Source organism: Xylona heveae, assembly GCF_001619985.1.
Source record: "Xylona heveae TC161 unplaced genomic scaffold L228scaffold_1, whole genome shotgun sequence".
NCBI classification, from domain to species: domain Eukaryota; kingdom Fungi; phylum Ascomycota; class Xylonomycetes; order Xylonales; family Xylonaceae; genus Xylona; species Xylona heveae.
This window is the reverse complement of record NW_017264193.1, coordinates 1,931,028-1,953,891: the sequence shown is the minus strand read 5'-3', so window position 1 is coordinate 1,953,891 and position 22,864 is coordinate 1,931,028. Positions and strand designations below refer to the sequence as shown.

At 47.7% G+C, this 22,864-nt stretch overlaps 6 protein-coding genes and 2 non-coding genes across 8 annotated transcripts; 4 read left to right on the top strand and 4 right to left on the bottom strand.

Annotated features, from left to right (window-relative positions):
- Positions 1 to 3,791: 3,791 nt before the first annotated feature.
- L228DRAFT_257928 (DUF1760-domain-containing protein) lies at positions 3,792 to 6,521 on the bottom strand. Its single transcript, XM_018334031.1, has 3 exons — positions 5,214 to 6,521; positions 4,756 to 5,160; positions 3,792 to 4,697 (listed from the first exon to the last, which is right to left on the bottom strand). Exons 1-3 carry the CDS (start codon positions 6,156 to 6,158, stop codon positions 4,032 to 4,034), a joined length of 2,016 nt encoding a protein of 671 aa, XP_018192061.1. The 5' UTR covers positions 6,159 to 6,521; the 3' UTR covers positions 3,792 to 4,031.
- Positions 6,522 to 6,975: 454 nt separating this feature from the next.
- On the top strand, positions 6,976 to 11,110 carry L228DRAFT_279692 (hypothetical protein). Its single transcript, XM_018335710.1, has 3 exons — positions 6,976 to 7,266; positions 7,337 to 8,829; positions 8,891 to 11,110. The coding sequence occupies exons 1-3, from the start codon at positions 7,107 to 7,109 to the stop codon at positions 10,952 to 10,954; spliced, it is 3,717 nt and encodes a 1,238-aa protein (XP_018192060.1). The 5' UTR covers positions 6,976 to 7,106; the 3' UTR covers positions 10,955 to 11,110.
- A 1,235-nt stretch (positions 11,111 to 12,345) lies between these two features.
- L228DRAFT_235565 (kinase-like protein) lies at positions 12,346 to 13,819 on the bottom strand (the record flags this gene model as incomplete). The annotated part of the gene is made up of 4 exons (XM_018330737.1): positions 12,346 to 12,861; positions 12,913 to 13,382; positions 13,456 to 13,567; positions 13,640 to 13,819. 4 exons carry the CDS (start codon positions 13,817 to 13,819, stop codon positions 12,346 to 12,348), a joined length of 1,278 nt encoding a protein of 425 aa, XP_018192059.1.
- A 611-nt stretch (positions 13,820 to 14,430) lies between these two features.
- On the top strand, positions 14,431 to 17,389 carry L228DRAFT_279690 (chloride channel-like protein 3). The gene is made up of 4 exons (XM_018335709.1): positions 14,431 to 15,066; positions 15,127 to 15,861; positions 15,913 to 16,587; positions 16,647 to 17,389. The coding sequence occupies exons 1-4, from the start codon at positions 14,860 to 14,862 to the stop codon at positions 17,283 to 17,285; spliced, it is 2,256 nt and encodes a 751-aa protein (XP_018192058.1). The 5' UTR covers positions 14,431 to 14,859; the 3' UTR covers positions 17,286 to 17,389.
- Positions 17,390 to 17,466: 77 nt separating this feature from the next.
- L228DRAFT_264888 (hypothetical protein) lies at positions 17,467 to 18,729 on the bottom strand (the record flags this gene model as incomplete). Its single annotated transcript, XM_018334631.1, has 8 exons — positions 17,467 to 17,589; positions 17,661 to 17,680; positions 17,743 to 17,845; positions 17,908 to 17,923; positions 18,023 to 18,162; positions 18,330 to 18,367; positions 18,505 to 18,532; positions 18,688 to 18,729. 8 exons carry the CDS (start codon positions 18,727 to 18,729, stop codon positions 17,467 to 17,469), a joined length of 510 nt encoding a protein of 169 aa, XP_018192057.1.
- Positions 18,730 to 19,789: 1,060 nt separating this feature from the next.
- L228DRAFT_t12 lies at positions 19,790 to 19,870 on the top strand. The gene has a single exon. It is a non-coding gene; the product is annotated as a tRNA-Ser (tRNA).
- An 85-nt stretch (positions 19,871 to 19,955) lies between these two features.
- L228DRAFT_t13 lies at positions 19,956 to 20,051 on the top strand. Its single transcript has one exon. It is a non-coding gene; the product is annotated as a tRNA-Ser (tRNA).
- A 302-nt stretch (positions 20,052 to 20,353) lies between these two features.
- L228DRAFT_264887 (Endopolyphosphatase) lies at positions 20,354 to 22,749 on the bottom strand (the record flags this gene model as incomplete). Its single annotated transcript, XM_018334630.1, has 3 exons — positions 20,354 to 21,827; positions 21,890 to 22,436; positions 22,494 to 22,749. 3 exons carry the CDS (start codon positions 22,747 to 22,749, stop codon positions 20,354 to 20,356), a joined length of 2,277 nt encoding a protein of 758 aa, XP_018192056.1.
- Positions 22,750 to 22,864: the final 115 nt, after the last annotated feature.

The window sequence follows — 22,864 nt, the reverse complement described above, 5'->3', positions numbered from 1 at the left end:
GCTTGCCATTGAGAAGAGAGGAGGTCGAAATCAACCCGCATACATTAGAATAAGAGCCAGCTCAGAGCATCTTGCCACTGTAGGTGCTGGAGGGCTCGCTAGCTTCGGGGGGGAAAGGGGGGAAGAAATAAGGAGTCAATTTTGCGAGAGTCACGTCGTAACATCAACAATAACAACAAAATGCCTCCATCCATTGAACCACGAAAACGCGGCGCTGAGCTGTCGCCGATTCAGCGGGCAGAGATAATCGGTGCTAGAAAGTCTGGCAAAAGCTATAAAGAAATTGCAACAATTTTCAATCTATCATTTAGCACCGTCAAATCAACGATTGCAAAAGACAAAAAGCGCGAAAATTGCGCGTCCCTTCCTCGCCCAGGACGGCCTAAAAAGATTTCTGATCGCACGTCCAGACAGATTCTCCGAGAAATTTCTAAAAATCCTTGTATAAAGCTCCGGGAGCTGCAGACAAACTGCGCTGCGGAAATTTCGAAAAAGACCCTTGAACGAGAGCTCAAGAAGAATGATTTTCGGAAAATACGTCATCGGGGGTGAATAATGCCATGCGTAGCCCCAGCCGAGGTTTTACCTATTTACTACCGGGAGCCAGTTATGGACTAGCGCCTACGCCGAACCCTTTCAAACCAGGAACAATATTAACGACGTCTTTGAGAGCGAAATCATTCTCTTCCAACGTCAATGATTTTATCAAAAATCGCTTGATATTGTTCCCCTGAAGAGACAGGATATTGATTAATCCGCTACTCACCATTTACTCCTCGGCGTGCCTGGAAGAGCCTGTTGGCCCATCGCTGGGCTGTTTTGGTCGCTCGTTCCTCCCAGCTCGCACTACGGCGCTGATACGCCGGGTCAATTTGTTTTGACCCAAAAGCTCTTCTTTGAAATCTCTTTTCAAATGCCGTTTCAAGTTCGCATTTGAAGTGTTCGCCATGCCTTTGAGCACAGGTGTGCCATATTTAGGGCATACGCCACGCCATCACGATTGTTCTGCGAATCCGGTCGAACCCATAGCTCCGTCATCTTCCTTGTCTGTTTCTCAAGCCTGATATTGTTTATGTCTGTCTTTTATCTTGTCATGAATCGTGTTTCTATTTGCAAGCTTTCCAAAGCAATACAGTCGAGTGTGTTGCACTCACTCTTGCACTCACTCCTTTAGTGAATGATTATGGTGTCCAAGGCTGAAAATTCTGTCATTGAAGGTATTCAACGTACTTTCGAGTATTTCGCGTATGCTGCAAAGTATTTGTGAAGCAAATTGTAAAGACGTATATTGATCTTTACAAATTTTATGAGTCTACTTTCTGCGAGATTCACACTTTCATCACATCTGGGTGTGGAGTATAAAGGCGTGGCTTAAGAGACTCGATCTCCTTTCCCCTTTTTTTCTTCTTTCTTTCTCCAAATTATACATTTACAGTCATATTAGCCAAATCTGACCACTAAATTGCTGTTATTTCCATCAGTCTCGGTTTGAGCTTATCCACAGCTGCTACTTCAAAGAGTTTTCTCGACACTACTCAACAACAATATCAAGCGGAACAATACTAACACCATAGGGCGCTTTCCAAGTTGAGACTAACATACGGGCAGAACTGGTACACCTCTAGTGTTGACGGCTGGAGGGCCGTCAACCTCTCGTAAGTATTATTCTCTGTTATTATCTTCTCTCCAAATCCTTATTGTCCTCGTTTAGGTCCCCTTTGGAAGCAATTATTTTCTTTCTTCTCCTACCTGTAATCCTTTATCCGGCTTTAGTCTGTCTGATCCATGGACGTCTAGACCGTTTCTGCAATTACTATTATCCTCCTTTTTCTATTATCATCTAGCTATATGCTTTTCATCCTGTCTTCCACGAAGATATAAACCGCCTTCCTCCCTTCCTGTCTACCTTTCCTCCTCAGATCCAACACACTTTCTTACTTTCATTTCTATCACACTCGCTTTAACGGTGCGTCTTACTTGCTATACTCACTTCTTCCCCTCCTGTCTTGCACTCTATATTATTATAAGAACTCTAGACTAACATATACTCTCTACAGCACGACTTTTCAAGTCCAAAAAACAAAATCTCCAAAAATGTCTCCCGCTCCCGTCAAGATTATCAAGACTCAGGCCACCTCCGAGGAGGTTGGTGCTCCCAAGGACAACTCCCAGGCCGGCCTCTACTGCACCATTATGTAAAGTAGTATAGCGACGTCGTCCCGCAGTGCTGTGCCACAGTTTTCTCGTTTTCGTCCTGTCGTTATGGTTTCTTCTCTACCTCCAGTCTCGCATCTGCGTTCCTGTCCGGCTTTTCTTCCTCAGCTCAACGCCATTGGGTTTCTATCCAATATATTTTCCATACCCGAAAAAAGGTGTTCTTATCATCGACATATTTTCAGCTCGACTTCTAACCATTCGACGGCCAGTGATAATGGACTGCCTTAATCGGGACATACTACCGGCAACGGCAAACACATCATCACTTAATCAAGCCTTTGATTCTTCTGGACTTTCGAAGCTGCATTGTCTTATACTTTCCCTAAAAAAATATCGGACTATTTATTGGCTCTCTACTATCCTTGATACGGCGTTTAAGCGGAACAAGAAAGACGTACAGTACGCACATACGTAGCCTAGGGAAGAGGAAAGGATTTCATTCAGTCTATCAAGTTTTCAGGCATTACTTTATCACGCGGAAATTCGTTCCAGGCACAGACTGCACGTGGACACTTTTTCGGGGAAACGGGTGTTTCGAAATTGAAGTTTTTTTTTTTTTCTAATCTCTCTTTCTTCCACCCTCTTTTCTCAATCGCTATATCTTTTGGTGTGGTTACTCTGGTTGTTCCTTTTACCACTTGTGCTGAGTCTCCTCGCGGGATGACGCATTGGTAGTTTCAACTTTGTTTATTTTCTCCTCTCAAACCTATCTTATTCTTTTCTCGACAGGAGAATTTGTTCTTTTCTCCCTGTCTGTTCCTTCGCTTTTGTTATCTTTCTGTTCAGACATGTTGTTGATCTCCTGTCTTTTTCTTTTTCTTTGAATCGAAGCTCGTCTATTTTCTCTAAGCCAAGGGACTGCTCGTCTTTTTTTCTCAAGGGACAGTTCGTCTTTTTTCTTCAATGAAAGAATGCAGCAGCACCAACTCCGTGTCTAACAGATAAGAAACCCAAGCTTGAAGGAACTTTACAAGGCGGAGTGTCGAAGCGTCGAAGCGTCGAATTCGAAAGACAATGCAGAAATCGACTTGGAATCCGGATCCAATCGGTCTCTTATTTCTTTTTCGTATTCGCTGGTCTTCCCTCCCTTGCCTCCCATTTATTTATTTATTTTTTCCCTCTCAAATTTTGCGGTGCTTATATAGAGATCGATACTCATTATCGTTCTATCACATTTGTCTTCAATCCTTAGTATTAGTTAGATTAAGGCCCCTCTCGCCCAATGCGTACTTGGTATGTGTCATACTTGGTACACTTAAGGCTTTCGCTCCTTTTTTAGGCTTTGGATAGTTAATACAGGGATTGAAACTATAATATTTTCGAGGCCTGGGTAATTATATGGTGTGAATTCTACTGGAGTGATAGGGGAGTATGCGCGTAAATGTCGATCCTAAATGAGGTACGTGAAGGACAGGCCGCCTTGGTGAGACGATCTGGCAGGAAGAGATAGGGGCGGGCTTAGGACTACGGAATTATGCAGGTTAATCAAACACCCGCCTACCAAGTATAAATACACTTATAATATCATAATGGCAATAAATAATAAAAGTAGGAACTGCCAACGTTTACCGAGTACGGGCGATATGCGGATCGGACAATTTATTTAATTTGCAAACTATCCGAACATATGGCATGTAATAATCTCTAAAAGCAACGATTGAATGGACATAAAAAAGCATTCTTGATTCAGCGATACAATATAAAGGAGGAATCCGCCTGCGGCCTCGTAAGTATGGTCATTAACTCAAAACCTTATAGTCATGACGTCTGGTCCCCCTTTCTCCAATGTACTCCTATACGCGGACAAGGGCAATTTATTCGACATTCAGCTTAGCCACCGCTTGAGTGACGCGGTGGAGTGTCTCGTCTAGAATTTCGAGCTCGAGGATACTAGCTTGTGCGCTGTCCTTGCCTTCTTCTTGCGCCAAGGGCCCGTCTTTCAGGGAGGCTTGGAATACCTTTGAGGCCTCTCGTAGCGGGCCGAGGAAGGACCCGCCAATATCGTTGTTAGAGTGGAGGTTGGAGATGTCTAGCGCCGCATGCAAATGGGTTGCCGACAATAAAAGATAATAAAAGTTCAAGGAGGCGAGGTAGAAAGGTAAGTCGAGTCGGAAAGTCGTCCATTTCTCGAGAAGGTGAGATCCCTGGAGCGTGGACGCACCAGGGTAATCAGCCGACAAGTCAGGGAAGAGGAACGGCGCTGCCGTATCCAGTGCGACAGGTGTTGAAAAGACAGACGGTTCTGAGGTGTGGGATGCGTCATCGGGCTGCGTATGCTGGGATGCGGAAAGTGTCTCGGTCTTGAGCCACCCTACCGCGCTCACTTTGAGGTTCTCTAGCGGACAGTGTTCGAGAGTGTCTCGAATGTAAGAGAGGCGAATAATGTCAGACGGATGTGAGTGCAGCACCAAGGCAGTCAAGGTATGAGCGTGATAACGCAAACTTGATGCCGGTGTGTTGGCAGAAATCAAAGACATGGTCTATTCAATATTAGTATGGATAGAAAGGGCGGGCGATGACTGAAAGGATTGTACTGACCTGAAGATATTGGTTGAATTCGTCGTCGCTCTCGGCCTGGCCGATATGTCCCCCGTTGACAGCGAGAACTCCCAAAGCTAAAAGGGCGTCGAGGATCGGAAATGGCTCGGTGCCAGCACCACCCATTCCACCAAAAGCCTCGGTACCAATAAAGCTCTCCACAAGCTTTGCATGGTCGGGGAAGATGTAGAATTGCTCGGCTTGGAATGGCGTAGATCCAAACATGTAGGCTGACGCCTTCCGAGCTGTTAGGAGGAAGAGCGATCCGGCTCGGGAAAGAGGAATCTCTTCAGGTGCAGAGGGTGGTTCATCTTCTTGTTCAAAGTGAAGATGGTCATTCGTGTCAGCTTGCTGCGCAGCAGCAAGTAAATCAGAGGAATGAAGACCAAGGTCTCGTGCCAGCGCCTGTTTTCGAGTCAATTAAATACGAATTGTTGAAGAGTTTGAAGTGTGCTTACTGTGATCTGACCGGCTGTCGTCTCTCGGTCACGCAGCTCCTCTGCAGTCAAGAATAGTTCTCCAAACGTCTTCCGATTTGGCACGACCTTCTCAGGCCGAGCCTTTTCTTGGAATCGGCTAGCCCAAGCCAGACCAGGGTGGTCCATGTCTGATGCCGTTGACATCATGTATTCCTCCATAATGTGAGTGACAAATGATTGAAGTAATCTGTTTTGCAGGGCATGCTCTTCTCTCGAGATAGGTTCTGGTTGGGCTCCCGATTCCGGCGCCGCAGATTGAGAAGACAACGTGATGATGGAGCCGCTGCTGAGTCTCGGAGGTAGGCTGGGTCGCCGCTCGCCGGCAATACTCTTGACGAATAGCAAGAGGGCATTGGTAGTCTCGGCTGTTGGAGCTTCTGAGTAGGTGGCGAGCAGAGCTTGCAATGTCGTGGAGAGGAAGCGGCTAGGGTATTTCGTCTTGATTCTTGGGTGAAGGATAGAGAGGAGAGAGACTAAGGTGTTGAATTGGAGAACGGGTAAGGAGAGCTCTGCAGCGTCACCTCCTGAGCTAGGCCGCGCTTCCTTCTGTAACGTTTGTCTCCCCTGGTCTTCTGTGTGATCTGCCTCTGAGCGCACATCTGCTGAATCTTGGGCAAAGTCGATATGACGTAATGATTCAGCGACTTTTAGCACGACCTCACGAGGGTTTCCTAATCGTGCTATGTCCTCTAGACACTGAGCCGAAGCGGGAAGCATGGGAACTAGTATATGAATGAGATCCCAACCAATATTGGCCGCCAGTTCGGGGGTCTGGAGAACATCGTGGAGAGTGGGAAGGAGATCAGGCGTTAGATTGTATTCAATGAGAGTGCTATAGGTAAGATAATCGGTCGCCGGAGGAAGTGCAGCCAAGAGAGGATTCTCATGGGTATGAGGAGCCGGAGGTTGAGCGGTGGTAGTCATGATCGTCAACCTAAAAGAGAGGATCAAATGTGCACAAACGGCTTAGGAAGAGGCAGCTGAAGCGCACGTAACGGCGGCAACAAGTTACTTGATGGGGGATAGACAAAATAAGCAAAATCAATTTAGTTGTCAGAGGTCACTGCGATATAACGAATGTAGAAGATTTTGAATTCGCAGGCCTCCCAAAAGATATTGATCTAGACTTCTTCCTTTTCGTGAGGGAGTGAGGAGGTTGGGGGCTAAAGCTGAGGCAGCTGAGGGTGGTGACTTGAGCAAGCAGATCATCTCCCGCTGTGGATCCCCTCTATTTGCTCACACACGCGTTCACGTCCATGTAGGTTTCGGGGGCGTTCACTCGCAGCGCCACCTTAAATGAAAAGATAGTATTGCGTTAGAGCTAATGGAGATTCCTTGCCCATTTCTAGCTATATGATACCTAACCTATCAGCTATGGTATTATTTTTGGGGGCTTGTCGGAAGTGACAATCCCCCTCGTAAACGGAGAAGCAGCAGCCCACTATCAGAGCGTTCTTGTGTCTAATCGATAAGAATAAGCCGCGGTATCAGTTTTAACCGAGAGAACCCCCATCCAATGAGAATGAACCTGGAAACACTAAGGACAGCAAGCTTGAAGCTTCGACCACTTCGGTAAACACAGACTTTCAACTCCACCTTACGTCTTGCTCTATCTTGTTTAATCTCCTACACTTGGACAATTGAATCAGGTGAAGGCCGTAGTTCCCTGCAATTCTTACAGGAGTCAGTTTCTATTGAGAAGACGCGCTCCTTTTTCCGCGTTTCCTGGCTCAGCCACTGATTCGAACTTCTTGCAGTCTATCATAGACCTAATTATGAAATCGCCGTCCAACTGAAATCTAAGCTTCAAGTTACTTAATTAATGTTCTAATCGTGCTCGACGTCTTCTGAGAGTGAGCGACCTAGGAAAAAATGTCACAAATATCAGAATACCGTGGCCCGAAGAAGAAGAATCAGCCTTGCCTTTACTTTTCAAAAGGATACTGCAAATTCTCGGCCGCTGAATGCCGGTTTGTCCATGCAAACAAGGACAAGGAAAGTGGCCCGGATTCAGGCCCGTGGAGGGACTTAGGTATGCAATGAATTCTCAGAATGAGGTACAATTTGTTTTCGTTTTGACATACTGATATCCTGCGGAAAAGATCGATTCGAACGGTCCCTGAAGAAGGGTGGTTCTGATTATTGGGATCCCGATATCACCGCCGAAAAAGCACCAAAGCCGAAACGATATATCAAGAAAAGCAGGCTTGGCGCCTTTACCAGGGATCCTTCTCCATCGAATACTAGGAAAATAGACGATAATGAAGGAAGGGACGAGAGTCACAACGATGATAAAGCGGAAGAAAGGTCTGAAGTATCCGAAGCTGCACCAGCGCAGGGCTCGATTCCACCACCGTCATCAGGCACAGCTCCGGTTTTAGCGCACGATGCCTCTCCAGAGGACTTTCCATTGTTGGATCTTGAAAAGCCTTCCATGGATCAGATTATCGATGGGCCCTGGCTACTACAGCGCGACGAATTCAAAGTCGCTGACTTGGTCCGCGCCATCTTGCAGCCGCTTTCACTCCCCACCATTCGTACATATCTGAATTCGCGTACAGAGCATGAAATACGCTATATCATCAACAATCCGTACAAAGGCCGCGCGGCAATATTTTATGCGGTGCAGGTCAATAACCAACACTTGGTCAGGTTACTCGTGGAGAAGGGTGCAGATCCAAATATCAGAAGTCAGGACAGCGAAAACATTCCCTTGCTCGGTTGGACAATCCTGCGGAATCGACCGGACTCTGGTAGGCTTGTGGCCACGTTATTGACTCTTGGTGCCAGTCCAGAAGTCATACCAGGTACCATGTACAAGGATATTTTGAACAACCCATCCAATGTCAATTTCGAGGTTACGCCAGAGACCCGCTGGTGCAGCAATCTCTTCTTAAGAAAAAGACTGACAGATTCATTACATCTTTCTCATCGATACCTGCTAAGAAATGCTTCCAGACGAGGCCCAATCCCTCCCCGTCAAGTTCAGGTAGCTCGTGCGTTGGAGCTCTCCGGGCTCTTCAGTGTCCCATATTATATTGTTGGTCAAGAACATGCCATCAACCTGGTTCACAAGGGCATACTTTCGCATTTCAGTCGCGAGAGTTATCAGCCCTTGCTGATGTTGTTCTCGGGACCTTCGGGACATGGCAAGATGGAGTTGGCTAGGCAAATCTCTTATGAGCTCTCGGCTGAGCTTCTCGTCTTGGATGGCGCTCATATGAAACAAGATGCAGAAATTCAAGGAATCACAGCTTCAAATGATAAGAATGAGGTTATCGCCAACCTGAATGACCATCTGGTGAAACATGATGGAAAGACAAGCATCGTCTTTATTCGAAATTTCGACAGGACGCCTGCTGAGGTCCGAGAATGTCTCCTCTCGTTCATTGAAGAACTGGAGTACAAAAATACCCAACACTCACGCAAAACAGTCGACTGCGGCAGGGCCATCTGGATATTTTCGAGTAACAAATGCGACCATGACATCCAAGCATTTTATCAAGCGAATGCGAACCTTGATGGAAGCCTTTCTGCTGGATCTACTACCAGGATAATTAATACGATCAAAGAAGCAACACTGTCTCACTCTGGGGTATGTCGCGCGGCTCGGTCAGTGTAACATCAGTTCAGACATACTAATAGATTATTCATAGGCCTCTCTTACCGAGCGCATCAGCGTCGTTGCTCCCTTTTTCCCCTATTCTGAAGAGGAACAGGCCGTTCTTGCCCACAAGCTCATCTTAAGCCTAGTCTCCGAGCTTTCGCAGCCGATTGATTTTGCAAAACGGCGCTTCATTGGCCATATTGATCTGCAAATCCGCAATGGAAGTGGCCACATTTCAGGGGATAGGGCAGGAAACGGTGGCTCCGGCCCGAATGGTGACGGAGCCATATGCGCCCTTCTGGCACGCCGAAATTATAATTTCAGCCTCGGTGCTTGGGCATTAAAGCAAGCTATTGACCACAGTATCAGAGCTCCTCTCATCGATCAGTATCTTAACGAAAGTGAAGATGTCATTGAAGGGAAGCCGAATGCAGGGTCAAAGACGGTTTTCGTGGTTGAACATCGAGCTCCAACACAGGAAAAGCGAGAGGACATTGTCGTTGTCAAAGGGGCATCCAGCGCGGACATCCAACCGCAGCTCGCAGCGTCCTTTCTTCCTTCCGAACCCATACTCCCTGCTAAAAGAGCTGCAAAATTTGAGCGAGCTGCTGAACCTGCCCCAGTACCAGCGTTAAAATCCCCACCAGCGCCCGTTTCTGAACCAGCTGATGAACCAATTGATGATCTGGCTGATGAACCTGCTGATGAACCGGCTCCTGCTCCTGCTCCTGCCCCCGCACCTTTTTCTTTCCGATTTCCGCCTGCAAAGGTCTCGCGTCCCGCCCCACCTTCCAAACTTGCCACTTCTGCACCACCAGCAATCACAGATGATATCGATGAAGATGATGATGACGATGCTGCGGAGTACACAGAGAGTATCTTCAGCAACGATTTCAGCAAGCGTCTTCAGAAATCCCTTGATCGAAATGAGGTTGTCGGAGGTCCAAAAGTTGCTGACGAATCTGACCAAGCCGAGGAGCCTGAATGGGCGAAACCATCAAGTCCCAAGAGGCGTACAATCCTTGAAAAGTCCGACTGGCGCAGTGCCCCCAAACCTAGTCTCTCGAAGAGTCGATTTGCAGAGAGCAGCAGCGCCAATGGCTCAGCTAAAGACAGTAATTACAGTCATGCCAACGGCACCAAAGAATCCTCTGAGAGCGACAACAAGAGTCAAGACGACGAAATCAAGGAGCAGGAGGACACCGCGTACAGTACCTACCTTCCCCCGACTATAATTGCTCCTGCAGCGGCACCGCCCACATTCGATCCACCGCGTATGCCGGCGAGCATGCGCGCCGCATCTCAAAATTCCAAGACTGGTCGCACGAACAACAATCTCAACAGCGCCGTCGACGATGATGATGCCAAGTCCTTGGTGTCCTCCACGTCTGGAAAATCAGCCAAATCAGAAAAATCGGCAAAATCAGCAAATTCAATCCAGTCCAACAAATCGAGCAAATCCAACCATAACACAGCCAGCGGTCAGCTCAAGGTGGAGCCCGCCAATATTACTGCTGCACGAGAGTGGCGACCCGACGTCCAAGATTTCAAACCAAGTTTCCAATTCAGTGCCGGCGCAAAAGAATGGACTCCTCACGGCGGCAATAGCTGGAACAATAGCGGTAATGAGAATCGGGCTGAACAAGCCGAATTTGCCGAAAACTTGGATGACACGGACGGGTTCAATCCAGACGATAAATATTTCGGCCTCGACGGCGCCGCAGACGACTTTGACCCTGTCCCCCACGCAGAAGATTTCAATCCTATCGCCAGTGTTCCCCTTGCGCCTTCTAGCACCTTTGCTGCCGAATGGTTCGCCGAGCCTCCTGCTTCTTCAACTTCTGCCGGTAATGCCGGTGACTCCAATAGCGCCGCTCCCACTGGTCCTGCGGAAAAGAACACAACAACAAAGACCAATGGAAATAAAAGCGGCGCCTCAAAATGGGAGCCCAAATCAAAATGGGAGCCCAAACCAAAATGGGAACCAAAATCAAAACCAAAACCAAAACAACAAGAGTCGACCTTTGGCTTCGATTCTGACATGATTGGCTACCAAGACATTCATGGATCAACGGGCTACCAGGCTATCGTCGAAGACGACAGTCTCTGGTGAGATCCACGATTTCCTAGCCCGTGGGTGATATAAACCATCTTACCTCAGGTATAATCTTTGCGAGATATCTCATAAATTTCGGCGCTTTGCTAGTCTCTAAAAAATTTCGGCCATGTATAGATCTTAGAGCGATCAAAATCTTTCAAATGTCCCCCTTTTTCATTTAATTTTTCACCATCTTTTCCCGCTTTTTATTTTGCATGGTCTTTTTAGCGCGCCTTATATCATTAGCTTAGCACAGAGAGTCAGGCTTGAATCTCTTAATGTGGCGTATCCTAGGTCAGATACTTTTAATAACTGGCGCCATTCGGGAAACGGATTATCAAGAATCATACATATCCCAAAGGGAATTATTAAGAAGTATGCCATCGTGAGCAATTGATCCAGTGACTTGCAAGATATGGAAGTACAAATGTGATGTCAGTGATGACTGCTTGTCTCTCTTTATATTGATTTAAACTGCTGTCTATTTCCCGAAAACCAAAAATAGGGAGCAAAAGAAAGAGGAAGACGAAGAGGAAGAAACCGACAAGGAAAGAGAAAGAAAAAAAAGAGAATCGAAAACAAAGCTTTTCTTCAATCTTCAATCCGGCCCATCTTTTTCTACCCTTCCTGTCTTTCCACGTGTGATTATCCCCATCTTCCTTGTGTTTTGATCGCACCTCTGTAAAGACAAACCAACAGAATGACCTCCCTCTTTTTTGTTGGCGTTGTCCAATGCCATCTCTATCCTCAGTGTATACCGATGCAAATTGCTCTAAGGGAACAAGACGTAAAACCGTTAGACCTGAGATAAGTCGCCGCGGAGGTGGAACATCAAGTACCCAATCTCCGACCAAGAGAATTGGGTGAGAAAAGTGGTTCGAAACAGAATTAGACAGTGTCTCAACGAGTGAATGCGTAAGTGTGTGAGTGAGTGAGAGAGAGTGAGAGTAAGAGAGAGACAAGACGTGGGGGTATCGTCATGTTGAAGACAAAACGCCGTCCAATGCTCCGCTGGCCCTTTTCGTCGTAATGATTCGTTTGTCCTACTTTCGCTCCGCTTAACCAAAAAGAAAATCGCCTCTTAAACAACTCTTGTAACGAATGAATGCCTCCTTTGTTTCCAAAAGAGTATAAAGTGAGAGTGAGAGTAAATGTGAGAGCGATATAGTTGTTGAAACTCCCGCCACCTGGTGACATACCATGTTGCCCTCGAAAGCTTTTGCCCGCTAGCCGCATTGTCATCCGATTAGTCCCCAAGCCAATGACGCCAGAAAATTATTAATATTAGAGGAGAAGAGGGGGTAATAAGAAAAGAAATCGATGCTCGCGAATCACCGTGACGAGAAGCCAAGCTCAAGGCCGGAGAATCCACGAAGCGTATTCAAAATGGTGGGTTAGGGTGTGATCTAGGCTTCCTGAGCCCAGCGGCGCTCTCGCAGGGGCGTCTCTTTGCCTTGCTTGGCCCGAGTACCTTCTGCTTCTTCCCTCCATGCCCAGTATTCGGCGAGACGGATCTCAGCATAGCTGGCGTAGTCAAAGTCAATCTGGGAAATGGTAGCCTGGATGAGAGCCCAGACGCCCCAGTAGAATCCTGGAATGCCGCGGAACAAGTCGACGTCTTGGAATATCTGGTCGACTTCTGCTTCAGTGGGACCAGATGTACCAGAATGTTCGTGGTAGCTTTCCAAATATTCTTTAAGGAAACCTCGTCGTTGAGCGCTGGTTGGCAGGACACTATAGTCGCAGTCGAAACCACCCCATTCGGCAAAATGGTTGGCGATATCAAAAGCTGCGGGCGCCGGTGTTGCGTACTCGTAATCGATAAAGCTAACAGGCTCCGCCTCGGCGTTTGAATGAGTGCCATTGACACAAGGTTCTCTGATGACGTTACCAGAAAGAAGATCGCAATGTCCAAAGACAAGCTGTGGGGTTGTTAACACAAGAATCACATCAAACGACGGGGATAGACGTACGCCATTCTTTCCTGGACCAGGCAGATATGCGAGTTCCTTGACTATCCGCTCAAGCTCCCGTTGCAAGGTGGCTTGTCGCTGCTTTTCGGCCTCTGTCCCAGCCGGTAGAGCCAGCACCCACTGTTGCATGACCGTCCAGATATTGGGCACAGGTTTTCCGGGCGCAATTCCTTGTATCGTACTGAGCGTGGCTTTATTAACGCGCGGAGCCCGAGTTCCGGGGAGCGGTAAAGGCATCTCATCATCTGTCGCTTCAACTGTCGCCACGTCATTGACGGAGACAACGGGCAAAACAGCATGCCATTGGGCAAGTCGTCGGGCTACGCCGCGCCACACGGAGGGCCTTGTGAGATCCTCAGATGAGCAAGGTTTTCCACGGATAAACTTGTACAGCAGGCCATTTTGGAACCGAGCGAGTAAAGCGGGCGCGAGTCCATGACGAGCGAGAAGGGAGTGCGAGGCGGTCTCTCCTAGATGATTCAATTAGTTTGCGTCCTGGCTTGGGAGCCCCACGCATTTTGAGGCGGAGGTCACCACACTTACTTTCGCGATCGATCAGCAAGTCCGTTCCCTTGCCATAGGCTCTCAGGAGAACAGCTTCCTCATCAATTTGTTCCTGGTTCGAACCAGGTCTCTTCTTGATTGCCTTGAGGAGCTATTGAAATCGTCACAAATTAGCTTATAGACTGCTTTGATATCACTGCGCAGGACGGTTGGATTTTCTTACGGTGTTGGTAATGCCATCGGTGAATCGGACGAACTCGATCGGACCTTCTTCGTGTTCCCACTGCGGATACAAGGCCAGCACCAGTCTCAAGGCCGAGGCTTGCGAGTCCGCAATATTATAAGTCAAGGGTATATGAAGGAGCGAATCATGGGAATTCGCTGGCGATTGTGTCACACTCATGTCGTACGCTGCCCCTCACGGAGGGAGTATTTCCTACAATTAGAATACAGCGGTAAGCCCTCTGCTGTTAGACGATACCAATGCTAATTGGCATTCAGGATTCAAGAGGATCCTCAATGCTCAAGAAAGGCCAGATTGGCTGTTGTAGAGGCAACACATTGGGCCCTCATCCCCCGAAATGCATCCCTTGACACAAGAGACCATGGGAAACGTCACTAGCGCCAGGAACACGAGCGCACAACCGATCAGGGTCCACACACCTTACAGGTAAGAAATGCGAATTAGTTTCTAAGATTTTTCCCGTGCTGGGAAGGCACTCCGACGGTGATAAGATGCTAATGATCGCCTTACAACGATGTTGGAGAGGGGTGGGAGAACAGACAACTCCCTATGATGGAGAGAATGGAAGTCGATCTCGTGCCCCCCTTCGAGATGGTTTTCTCTCTTAGCCAGGTCAAGGGTATTGTTTGCCCCCCTCGGCCGATCGCGCAGGGCCTTTAGCGGCTCTGGTCTGGGCTTTCCCAATCGGGAAGGACTAGAAGATAAAACCACATGCGTCTCACGTGCGCGTCTGCCGGAATGGTGCAACCCCCTGACTGATTAGGGCATTTCTTTCCTTATCAAAAGCTCATCAAGAAATATTCTCAACTGATGGGCTTGTCCCAGCCATGTCGCACGTTGTTACGTATTTTCACGGATATGGTGTTGATAATATGTATCGAGATGCTGTGGGATAAACCATGTTATATGTGCCTAAACTCATAAATCTCTTTCTCTTTGGTCATTCCAGTCACCTGTTCACGTCCTTAGCCTCAGCCACTTGAATCAATACCCTTATCTATGCCATCCATATGACCCATGCATGTGTGCAGGGTGTCGAGACAGAAGCTTATCGGTACTCTGCAAATGTTGACGTCGCTGATTCCCGAGGAGATGTGTGCTTCAAGGAACCTTTGTGCTCTTATTTTTCTTATATTGCAGAACGTTGGTCTTTCTTTCAAGGTTATGCCGCATGAACATGTATCCAGACTAGAGAAAGCATGGCTTCAGACCCCGAGCTGGCAAATGAGCGAACAAGTCTTATCCCTTCTATTGTCCGTGATCGACGGTTGAACCACGTTCGAGCCGAGGAGGATTCAGTCATTTCATCGCACTTGAGCAAAGAAGAGCAGGCTCTCTCTGCAACACCTCTGGGAGAACGGCTTCCCTATAATGATTATACTACGATTGACTGGCTGCATGATCTTGTCCGTAACCAGAATATACTCAACAGAGCTTTGGGGCCTATCTAATTAAGCTGAGAATAGGTCAAGAACTCCTTTCGTTATCGACTAATCCATTGTCGTAAAGGGCTCCGTCCCCGACTCTATGCCGCATGGTCATCATGTGAAGGCTGGGTAGCCGTTGCGCTCATCGGACTGTTGACCGCTTGTGTCGCTTTCCTGGTCGATATCGCAGAGGCTACAGTCAGTGACTGGAAAGAGGGCTATTGCTCTGGAAACGTTTTTAGAACAAAAGAGGCATGTCACAAATGGAACGACTGGACTCCAGATTGGTGGCGAAGTTTTGGCATCTATGTCGGCTTTGCTCTCGCTTTTGGAGTCATCAGCTCGAGCTTGACAGTATTGTTGACAAAGCGTTCTTTGCCCGCCACTGCGCCAGGACAAGGCGACAAACATTTCGGTCCCAAGGCAACTGATGCGCAAAGGGCAAAAGGGAAAATCATGTACATGGCCTCGGGCTCTGGTATTCCAGAGATCAAAACAATCCTGTCAGGGTTCGTCATTCCCCACTTTTTGGATTTTAGAGTGCTTGCCGTCAAAGCTGTTGGTGCTGTGTTTGCTGTTGCCACAGGAATGTGTCTGGGAAAGGAAGGCCCATTCGTGCATATCTCCACATGCGTTGGATACCTTGTAGGCCAAATGTTCCCCAGGTACCGTGAGAATGGGAGGCAGATGAGAGAATTGCTTTCCGCAGCCTGCTCGGCGGGACTGAGCGTTGCGTTTGGAGCACCTATTGGAGGTGTTCTCTTCAGCTATGAGGTTCGTAACCCGAGTCGCTCGACGTCTATCCATGTTCACATGAGTCGATAGGAAATCAGCACCTACTTCCCGCGAAAGGTTCTCTGGCGCGCGTTCCTCTGTTCAATGATTGCGGCTGTCGTTCTCAGAGCACTGAACCCCACCGGAACAGGAAAGCTTGTCTTGTTTGAGACCAATTATGGAACGTCGTATGATCCAATCCACTATCTCATCTTCATCCTCTTAGGCATCGCCGGAGGCCTGTTCGGAGGTATATTTTGCAAGGCGAATTTTATGTGGTCTAAATCTTTTCGGAAACTTTCCATCATCAGAAACTACCCTGTATTTGAAACCGCCTTAGTCGTCCTCATCACTGCCTTGTTGCAATATCCAAATCCATTGACTAGGGACACTGGCGACCTGATCCTGAAGCAGCTGCTGGTTGATTGCAGCGAGCCTGGAACGTCTTGGGTATGCCAGATGGAGTCGAAGAGTAGCCGCAGCGACTACATTGGGTGGTTGGTATACGGTACTCTGGTGAAACTTGTTCTCACCATCGTTACTTTCGGCTGCAAAGTTCCTTCGGGAATTATCATCCCCGCGCTGGACGCCGGTGCATTCTTTGGTCGCCTCATGGGTCAGTGGATAACGTCCATTTCCCCTGGCATTTTCGCCATGGTCGGAGCAGCAGCATTCTTGGCTGGTGTCTCTAGAATGACAATCTCGCTGTGCGTTATCATGTTTGAGGTAGGTGAAAACGTTTGGCTATCAGCAACATCTCAGTGGTCCACTAATTTCGCCCATAGCTTACCGGTGAGCTCGAATATGTCTTGCCACACATGATCGCAATTCTGGTCGCAAAATGGGTGGCCGATGCTTTAGAGCAGGAGGGAGTCTATGATTTAGCCCAGACAGTCCTCGGTCATCCTTTTCTCAATTCCGAGCATGCTCTGGCCCTGGTTCGCAAAGAAGATGCTCTTGTTGGTGTTCTCATCCCACCAAAACAGACAATGGAAGAAATTACAGTCGATGTACCCTTCGATGGGCTTGTTCCTCGGGCAATATTAGAAGAAAAGCTTGCGCAACTCCAGAGGCGAGGCTTGATGGATGCCGGACTTGTGCTGGTCCAGAACAAAATGATTCAGGGATATCTTGCAGAGGGCGAGCTTGAATTTGGACTGAAAGACATCGGTAAAATCTTCCCGGCTGATTGCAAGGTAAGGTTGCTCGGGATTGCTGAGGATGAGGAATTTGACATGTCAATGTTTGTGGATGAAACGCCTCTCACAATTAACGAGAATGCTCCTATGGAATATGCAGTGGAGATGTTTAGTAAGCTTGGTCTGCGTCACCTTTGCGTGGTTGCTGAAAGGAGTGGTGTTCTGGTAGGCGTTATCATCAAGAAGAGGCTTGTTTCGTATCTGGAAGGATTGAAAAATCATTGAGCGTTGATAGAATTGAATACATGTAGCTAGGAGAGATATAATTCTGTTATATAGAATGGAGAGCTGTGCATAGTGATTGGATGGTGATCTGGAGGCGGAAATTTATGTATAAATTGATTTGTACCCAATGTTCTAAGTGTATAAGATACGCGTAAATCATCAACATCATGGGAGTTATCGTTTAACCCTTGATGACCTGGCTGACCTTGTATTGGACAACCAGGGGCTTGCCGGGCTCGACAATGAAATGACCAGCACCAACGAAAACACTCGTCTCGAGGGCCTTAAGGTGCTCTGCACCGGTCTACAGCAGTACGTCAGCTCTGCGGTTCAGATAGCCTTACTTAGATGGGGGTAAGCCCTGCGGATAATTACCTCAAATGTGAAGTGTGTGACTGTGGGGAAAGAATAAATCAGCATGTCCGTAATTTGAGGGCATGAATTTGACCAAACTCACAAGAGTCACCATAGTCTGTAGTCTTCGCATCTGGAGCACCGCTAAGGGCAGCAGCAACGCCGGGTGTTATGGCAACCACACCAGTGTAGTAGAGCGCGATAATCTGTTCCCCGTGAGCCAGAGGACTTGACGTTTTGAACTTTCAGCTCTCTAGCAGGCACTTACAGCGCCATCCTTGTTTCTATGCACGAACATCTGTCAGTCTCTTGCGCTTCTCACTGGTATATTCGAAGGACAGCTGTCGGCAGCTATCTTCCAGGGCTCTTGCAAGGGTTCTTACGTGACTGTGGACCGAACGTCCAGGCGAAGATGCTTGCCAGAGGGGTCCTGGCGAATGAAATCATGGCCGGTTCCATTGAAGGTAGCATCAAGGGCTAGTTCGAAGCCAGGCTCACTCTTGACAGTGCCGGCAGTCATGGGCTATATCCCAAAGGCAAGATTCCATTGTCAGCGACCGAATTTCAACGCCTTCATTAAAGGGCACAGCAAGAACAGGCGGCGTAATATGATCCATTTCGATGACAACTGGGCGGGAAGATCTTCGGCGACGAGTAGGGGCTTAATTAGAGAGTTGACATGGTACATACCACGACGTTGAGCGGAGCACCACTCTTGGAGACATTGGCTGCGCACACATTAGTCAATATCATCCTTTGAAATATCGATTTTCTTCAATTGAGCTTGAGGATTCCGCTGGTTGATTCCGCGAGTTCAGGTCCCTAACGGGCCATATGAATGTCTCAGACACATGATGAGACTCACCAAGGACTTCTGGCGGCGCGATATCGACCTATGACTTTCAAAGTAATAATTAACATCGACATTCGACCAGTGTTCTGATAAGAACTTTTACCACTTCGCACAGTGTGCTGTGGCTCAAAACAACACGCCAATGGCTCAAGAAGCCCAGGCGGAATCTCGGGGTACAGCGAGGGGGACTCGTACCGTAACGGTGAAAGCGGGCTTAAGGGTCGGGAATCCAGACATAGTGCAAAGCAATTACAGCAAACTGGTTCTGACAAGATATTCCAAAAGAAAGACGACGGTGGTGAAGGATATCTCAGCAATGGTTAGCCGCGGGATAGCTTCGAGTCATCCAGTTACTTATAAATGTCCGAGTAAACGGACCCTTAATGCTGTTCTGTTGTACCATCATATCATGTTACTGATAATCGATAGTGGGGCAACACAACACCACCCCACTTTGATTGACATTCTCGGGCGAGTCAGGCTACTTAAGGTATATGCAGTTCAGTTTCGCAGAAAGCACGCATTTTTAACAGAGTACCTTTTTTTTTCTCTCTGCAGTATTAGCATTCAGGATCTGTGTCGTATTAGGAAAATGCAAGGTCCCGTCGCATTGTGATCGAATCTCGTCCGACATAAGGTAGGTTATCTCTATTGACTGTCAACCCCTCGCCCGTTGGGACTCGTGCGCCCTTCCGGAGTTCGGCCCGCGTCCCTACTAAGTTCACTAAACAGCGGGCTCGTTTTGTAATCCACTTACGTGCTTCCAGCGCTTTCTTTCGTCGGGAACGGGGTAACATTGAGCTTCATCATGCACTGTTGGCACTATTCGACCTCGTCGATCACTATTCGACCTTGAAAATCATTAAATCAAATCTGGCAGTCAACTCTCTGAACAAGGACAAATACTGGTTTGAGATTACTTAATTTGATATCTCCAGCATATATTTTTCTTGTTATTTTTTCCCTTTTTTTTTTGGAATTTTCTTATCCACAATTTAAATACCAAATAAACCTAGTTCCATCGCATACACAATCCAATCAACTTTGAGTATTTTACCACAAAATCCAAATGCCTCATTACTCAAATAAAACATTTCATTTCAAGTAAAAGAAAACGATAGATTCATTCATGGTATAAGAAAAAAACTACAGCCCAATACTCCATGCTTCGCCCGTAACACAACCACGCAGACAAGTCATCAAGATGCCAACAAATGGCAAGGGTATAATTTGAAGGGCAGGGGGGTGAGGGCTTGGTACATAGAATATAATAAGCAGTCCGTGTTCAACAAATCAAGTCGCGATGCCAGAGTGGTTATTGGGTATGACTAGAAATCATATGGCTTCGGCCGCAGAGGTTCGAATCCTCTTCGCGACGTTTGTTAATTCGCCTTTTTTCCTCCGAGCTTTTCACATCTGGTATATCTCGCCAGGTGTGCCTTAAGCGAAAGGGGTTTCTTTTCGTCGCGATGCCAGAGTGGTTATTGGGTATGACTAGAATCGGCTTAGTACGAGATCATATGGCTTCGGCCGCAGAGGTTCGAATCCTCTTCGCGACGGCGAATTTTTTTTGGATTTTTTTGTTCTGCTCCTATTGGACGAAGTATCATTTTCTTTTTCGCCTGGACAGCGTTTGACACAACTCAGCGGATGGAAAGCTCATGGCAAAATATTTTGAAGAGCACAGTATGTATTTTGGACTACCCTGGCGTTGTGAGTTTGAAATATTATTAACAATGTGAATGCCCATATATCAACCCAAGCAAGAATTAAACGGATAGATTCATAATTATGTACGTGGCAAGATGAAATATAAACACTATAGAGGACAGACATGAGCAACGAGGATATAGATTGTGGCTCAGAGTGGTTCTCCAAAGTTGTCATGCAGGTCCTGTTCGGCCTTGGTATCGACATATGCTCTCCGGACAAAAGTATACCAGACTTTATTTGCAATCTTTTGTCCCTTTCTTCTCCTCCTCCTGCTGGCTAGCCGCTTGTCACTTTTCCCATTGGAGGACTTGCCTTTGCCTTTGCCTTTTCTCTTGCGAGACTTGTTCGCACTGGCCTCTTCCTCCTCGTCCTGGTCATCGTCCTCCTTTTCATCATCGCTTTCATCCTCCGCGTGATCAGGCTCAAGCTCTTGCGCGTCCCACGAATCCTCGTCCGAAGTGGGCCTTGACTGCCCAATACGCTGGGCAAGCTTGAGGTAGCTCATGACGGTCATGTCCTTGAGTTTGTAAATGGAGTCATTGAACGTGGAATATTCGACCTGGAAATTGAATTCCTTGGGGTGGGGTTTCTGTTTTTTATCCTTCTTTTGACTCTGGACATGCCCATCATCTGCGTCTTGATGATCATCAAGGGCGATGTCAAGAGCGTCGGTCTCGTTGTTGATGTCTGTCAGATTGGCAAAGTATTGGGTATATCCCAGCCAAGACAACGTCTGTGGGGAATAAGCAGGACCCGGCGGGGCGGATTTCGAGGGGGGATCAGGGACGATGAGTTTGTCCTTTTTGCCTTTGCGGCCTTTTCTCTTCTTTTTGGATGTCCAGAGTGAGTCGGACTCTTGTTGCTCTTGTTGCTGGGTTTCGAGCTCGTCGAGGCCGGCAGGATGGTGGGTCGGGAAAATATCGGATTCCAAAGGAAAGATGGAAGAAGAAGAGGATTCGAGACCAGTAACGTTATACTCGATTATTCTCAAGGTGGGGAAGTAATTCGGCACGATGCTGGGAGAGACAAGGGACAAGCTGTATCGTTCGGCGAATTCGCCGCCGACTTTTTCGAAGAATTTCTGTTTCCTGCTCTTGTGGCCCTTTCTCTTCTTCTTTCTTCTCAGACGGGCCTGGATCTGCTCCACGGACAGCTCAGGGTCGCCGTACTCTTCGAGTGCGGTGACTTCTGGTGGCTTTGGCAGGTCAGACCAGTCGTCTCGTAGCTCGAGCAAGTAGTCTGCGGAAGACTGCACGGTGAGGTGGTCATCCATAGCTACTCGGGCGTCGATTGACTTGGCACCACCGGTAGTGCCGTGGGGCCCAATCTCAATGTCGTCAAAGTCTTGCAGAATGAAATGGTCAATGTTCATATGGCCGTAGATCGAACCGACCACCACGTCTCGATATTGTCGTAGCCAGAGGGAGTATTTTTGCCAGCATGATTCGTCCCAGCTAGTTTTGCTGTCGGTCCGCGCGGGAGGAACGTGTCCGATCAAGATGGCTTTCATGCCGCGGATTCGGAGGAATTGCAATTGAATTCGGAGCCATTCCATCTGCTGATACCCTGGCTCGGACTTTTTGGCACATCCGTCAACGGCACTGTTGGATGTGAAGAAGTAGCTGGTAGGTATTAGCATAGGTAAGCTGGAGATGAAAATGTTGAAGATGGAGTATTAACTCACAGGGTGTTCAAGCTGAAAACGGCAAGCTTGTTGGGAATGGCCTCGACAAAGAACCAGCCGCCCTTTTCAAATTGATGGCGCTGTTCCTCAGGAATGAATTTCCTCCAGATTTTTAAATATTCTTTGGTCCAGTGATTGGGTCCTTCGGTCATAATGTTGTGTGGCAATATATCGTTGTTACCATAAGTGGGTATGATCGGAACGATGAAATTATTGAGCGGGTCGCGGTCATTTGGGTCTTTCGACTTGCCAAAGACTTCAACGAACTTGTCCACGAGAAATTGATTCTGTCCCTCGACCTGGGCCGTGTTTCGTGGTATATCTTCGTCATTGTCGTGCCTCGCAGAGTCGCCCGTCCAGACGATAAAGTCAATCTCGTCTTTGATGTTTTCCGAAATCCAGTTGAACGTCGCGTTCACGAGCGAGATGGGCGAGTCGCAATCGGTTTTCTCGGCGCCATAGAAGCCAATTTGACCATCATTTTTGTGACAAGAATCGCCTTTTTCGGATGACGAGTGGACCTTGTAGAACGGATCAGGGTGGAAGTCTTTGAAAAGTCAGTAAACATGCGTATTCGGCAAAATTTCTTGAAGAAGTTCAGTACCTGTAATATGCAAAAACTTTCCCGTCAACGGTTTCTTTCTTTGGACAGTAGGTCTCCTGTCCTGCCGCAAGAGCGGCTGCTGCGCAAGGCTCCCCAGTTCTTGGTCCACATCCAGCTGTGCGTTTGACGTGCCTTCGTCATGCTCATGTCCTCGTAATTCATTCTGGGTCTCCGCTGGAGCCGCATTTACCTGGAGACCCCATGTCCTACCACTTCCCACCGCGGCGACCAGCGCCAGCAATAGCTGCAATCTCATAATGCCCGATGAGCCGTCCAGCTCAAAAAAGAGACGGAGAAAATGAAATGAGAAAACCAAATTCTGCCAGATAATTCCGCTTCTACCGTCTCAGCACTAGCATAATGATTTCTCC

Bases quoted from the DNA above. Each gene is read 5' to 3' on its own strand.
- L228DRAFT_257928 (XM_018334031.1), bottom strand. From the start codon at position 6,158: ATGACTACCACCGCTCAACCTCCGGCTCCTCATACCCATGAGAATCCT. The intron at 5,161-5,213 runs GTAAGCACACTT...ACTCGAAAACAG, and splicing joins CGACAGCCGGTCAGATCACA to GCGCTGGCACGAGACCTTGG. The intron at 4,698-4,755 runs GTCAGTACAATC...AATATTGAATAG, and splicing joins AATTCAACCAATATCTTCAG to ACCATGTCTTTGATTTCTGC.
- L228DRAFT_279692 (XM_018335710.1), top strand. From the start codon at position 7,107: ATGTCACAAATATCAGAATACCGTGGCCCGAAGAAGAAGAATCAGCCT. The intron at 7,267-7,336 runs GTATGCAATGAA...CCTGCGGAAAAG, and splicing joins AGGCCCGTGGAGGGACTTAG to ATCGATTCGAACGGTCCCTG. The intron at 8,830-8,890 runs GTATGTCGCGCG...GATTATTCATAG, and splicing joins CAACACTGTCTCACTCTGGG to GCCTCTCTTACCGAGCGCAT.
- L228DRAFT_279690 (XM_018335709.1), top strand. From the start codon at position 14,860: ATGGCTTCAGACCCCGAGCTGGCAAATGAGCGAACAAGTCTTATCCCT. The intron at 15,067-15,126 runs GTCCGTAACCAG...AGCTGAGAATAG, and splicing joins TTGACTGGCTGCATGATCTT to GTCAAGAACTCCTTTCGTTA. The intron at 16,588-16,646 runs GTAGGTGAAAAC...TTTCGCCCATAG, and splicing joins TGTGCGTTATCATGTTTGAG to CTTACCGGTGAGCTCGAATA.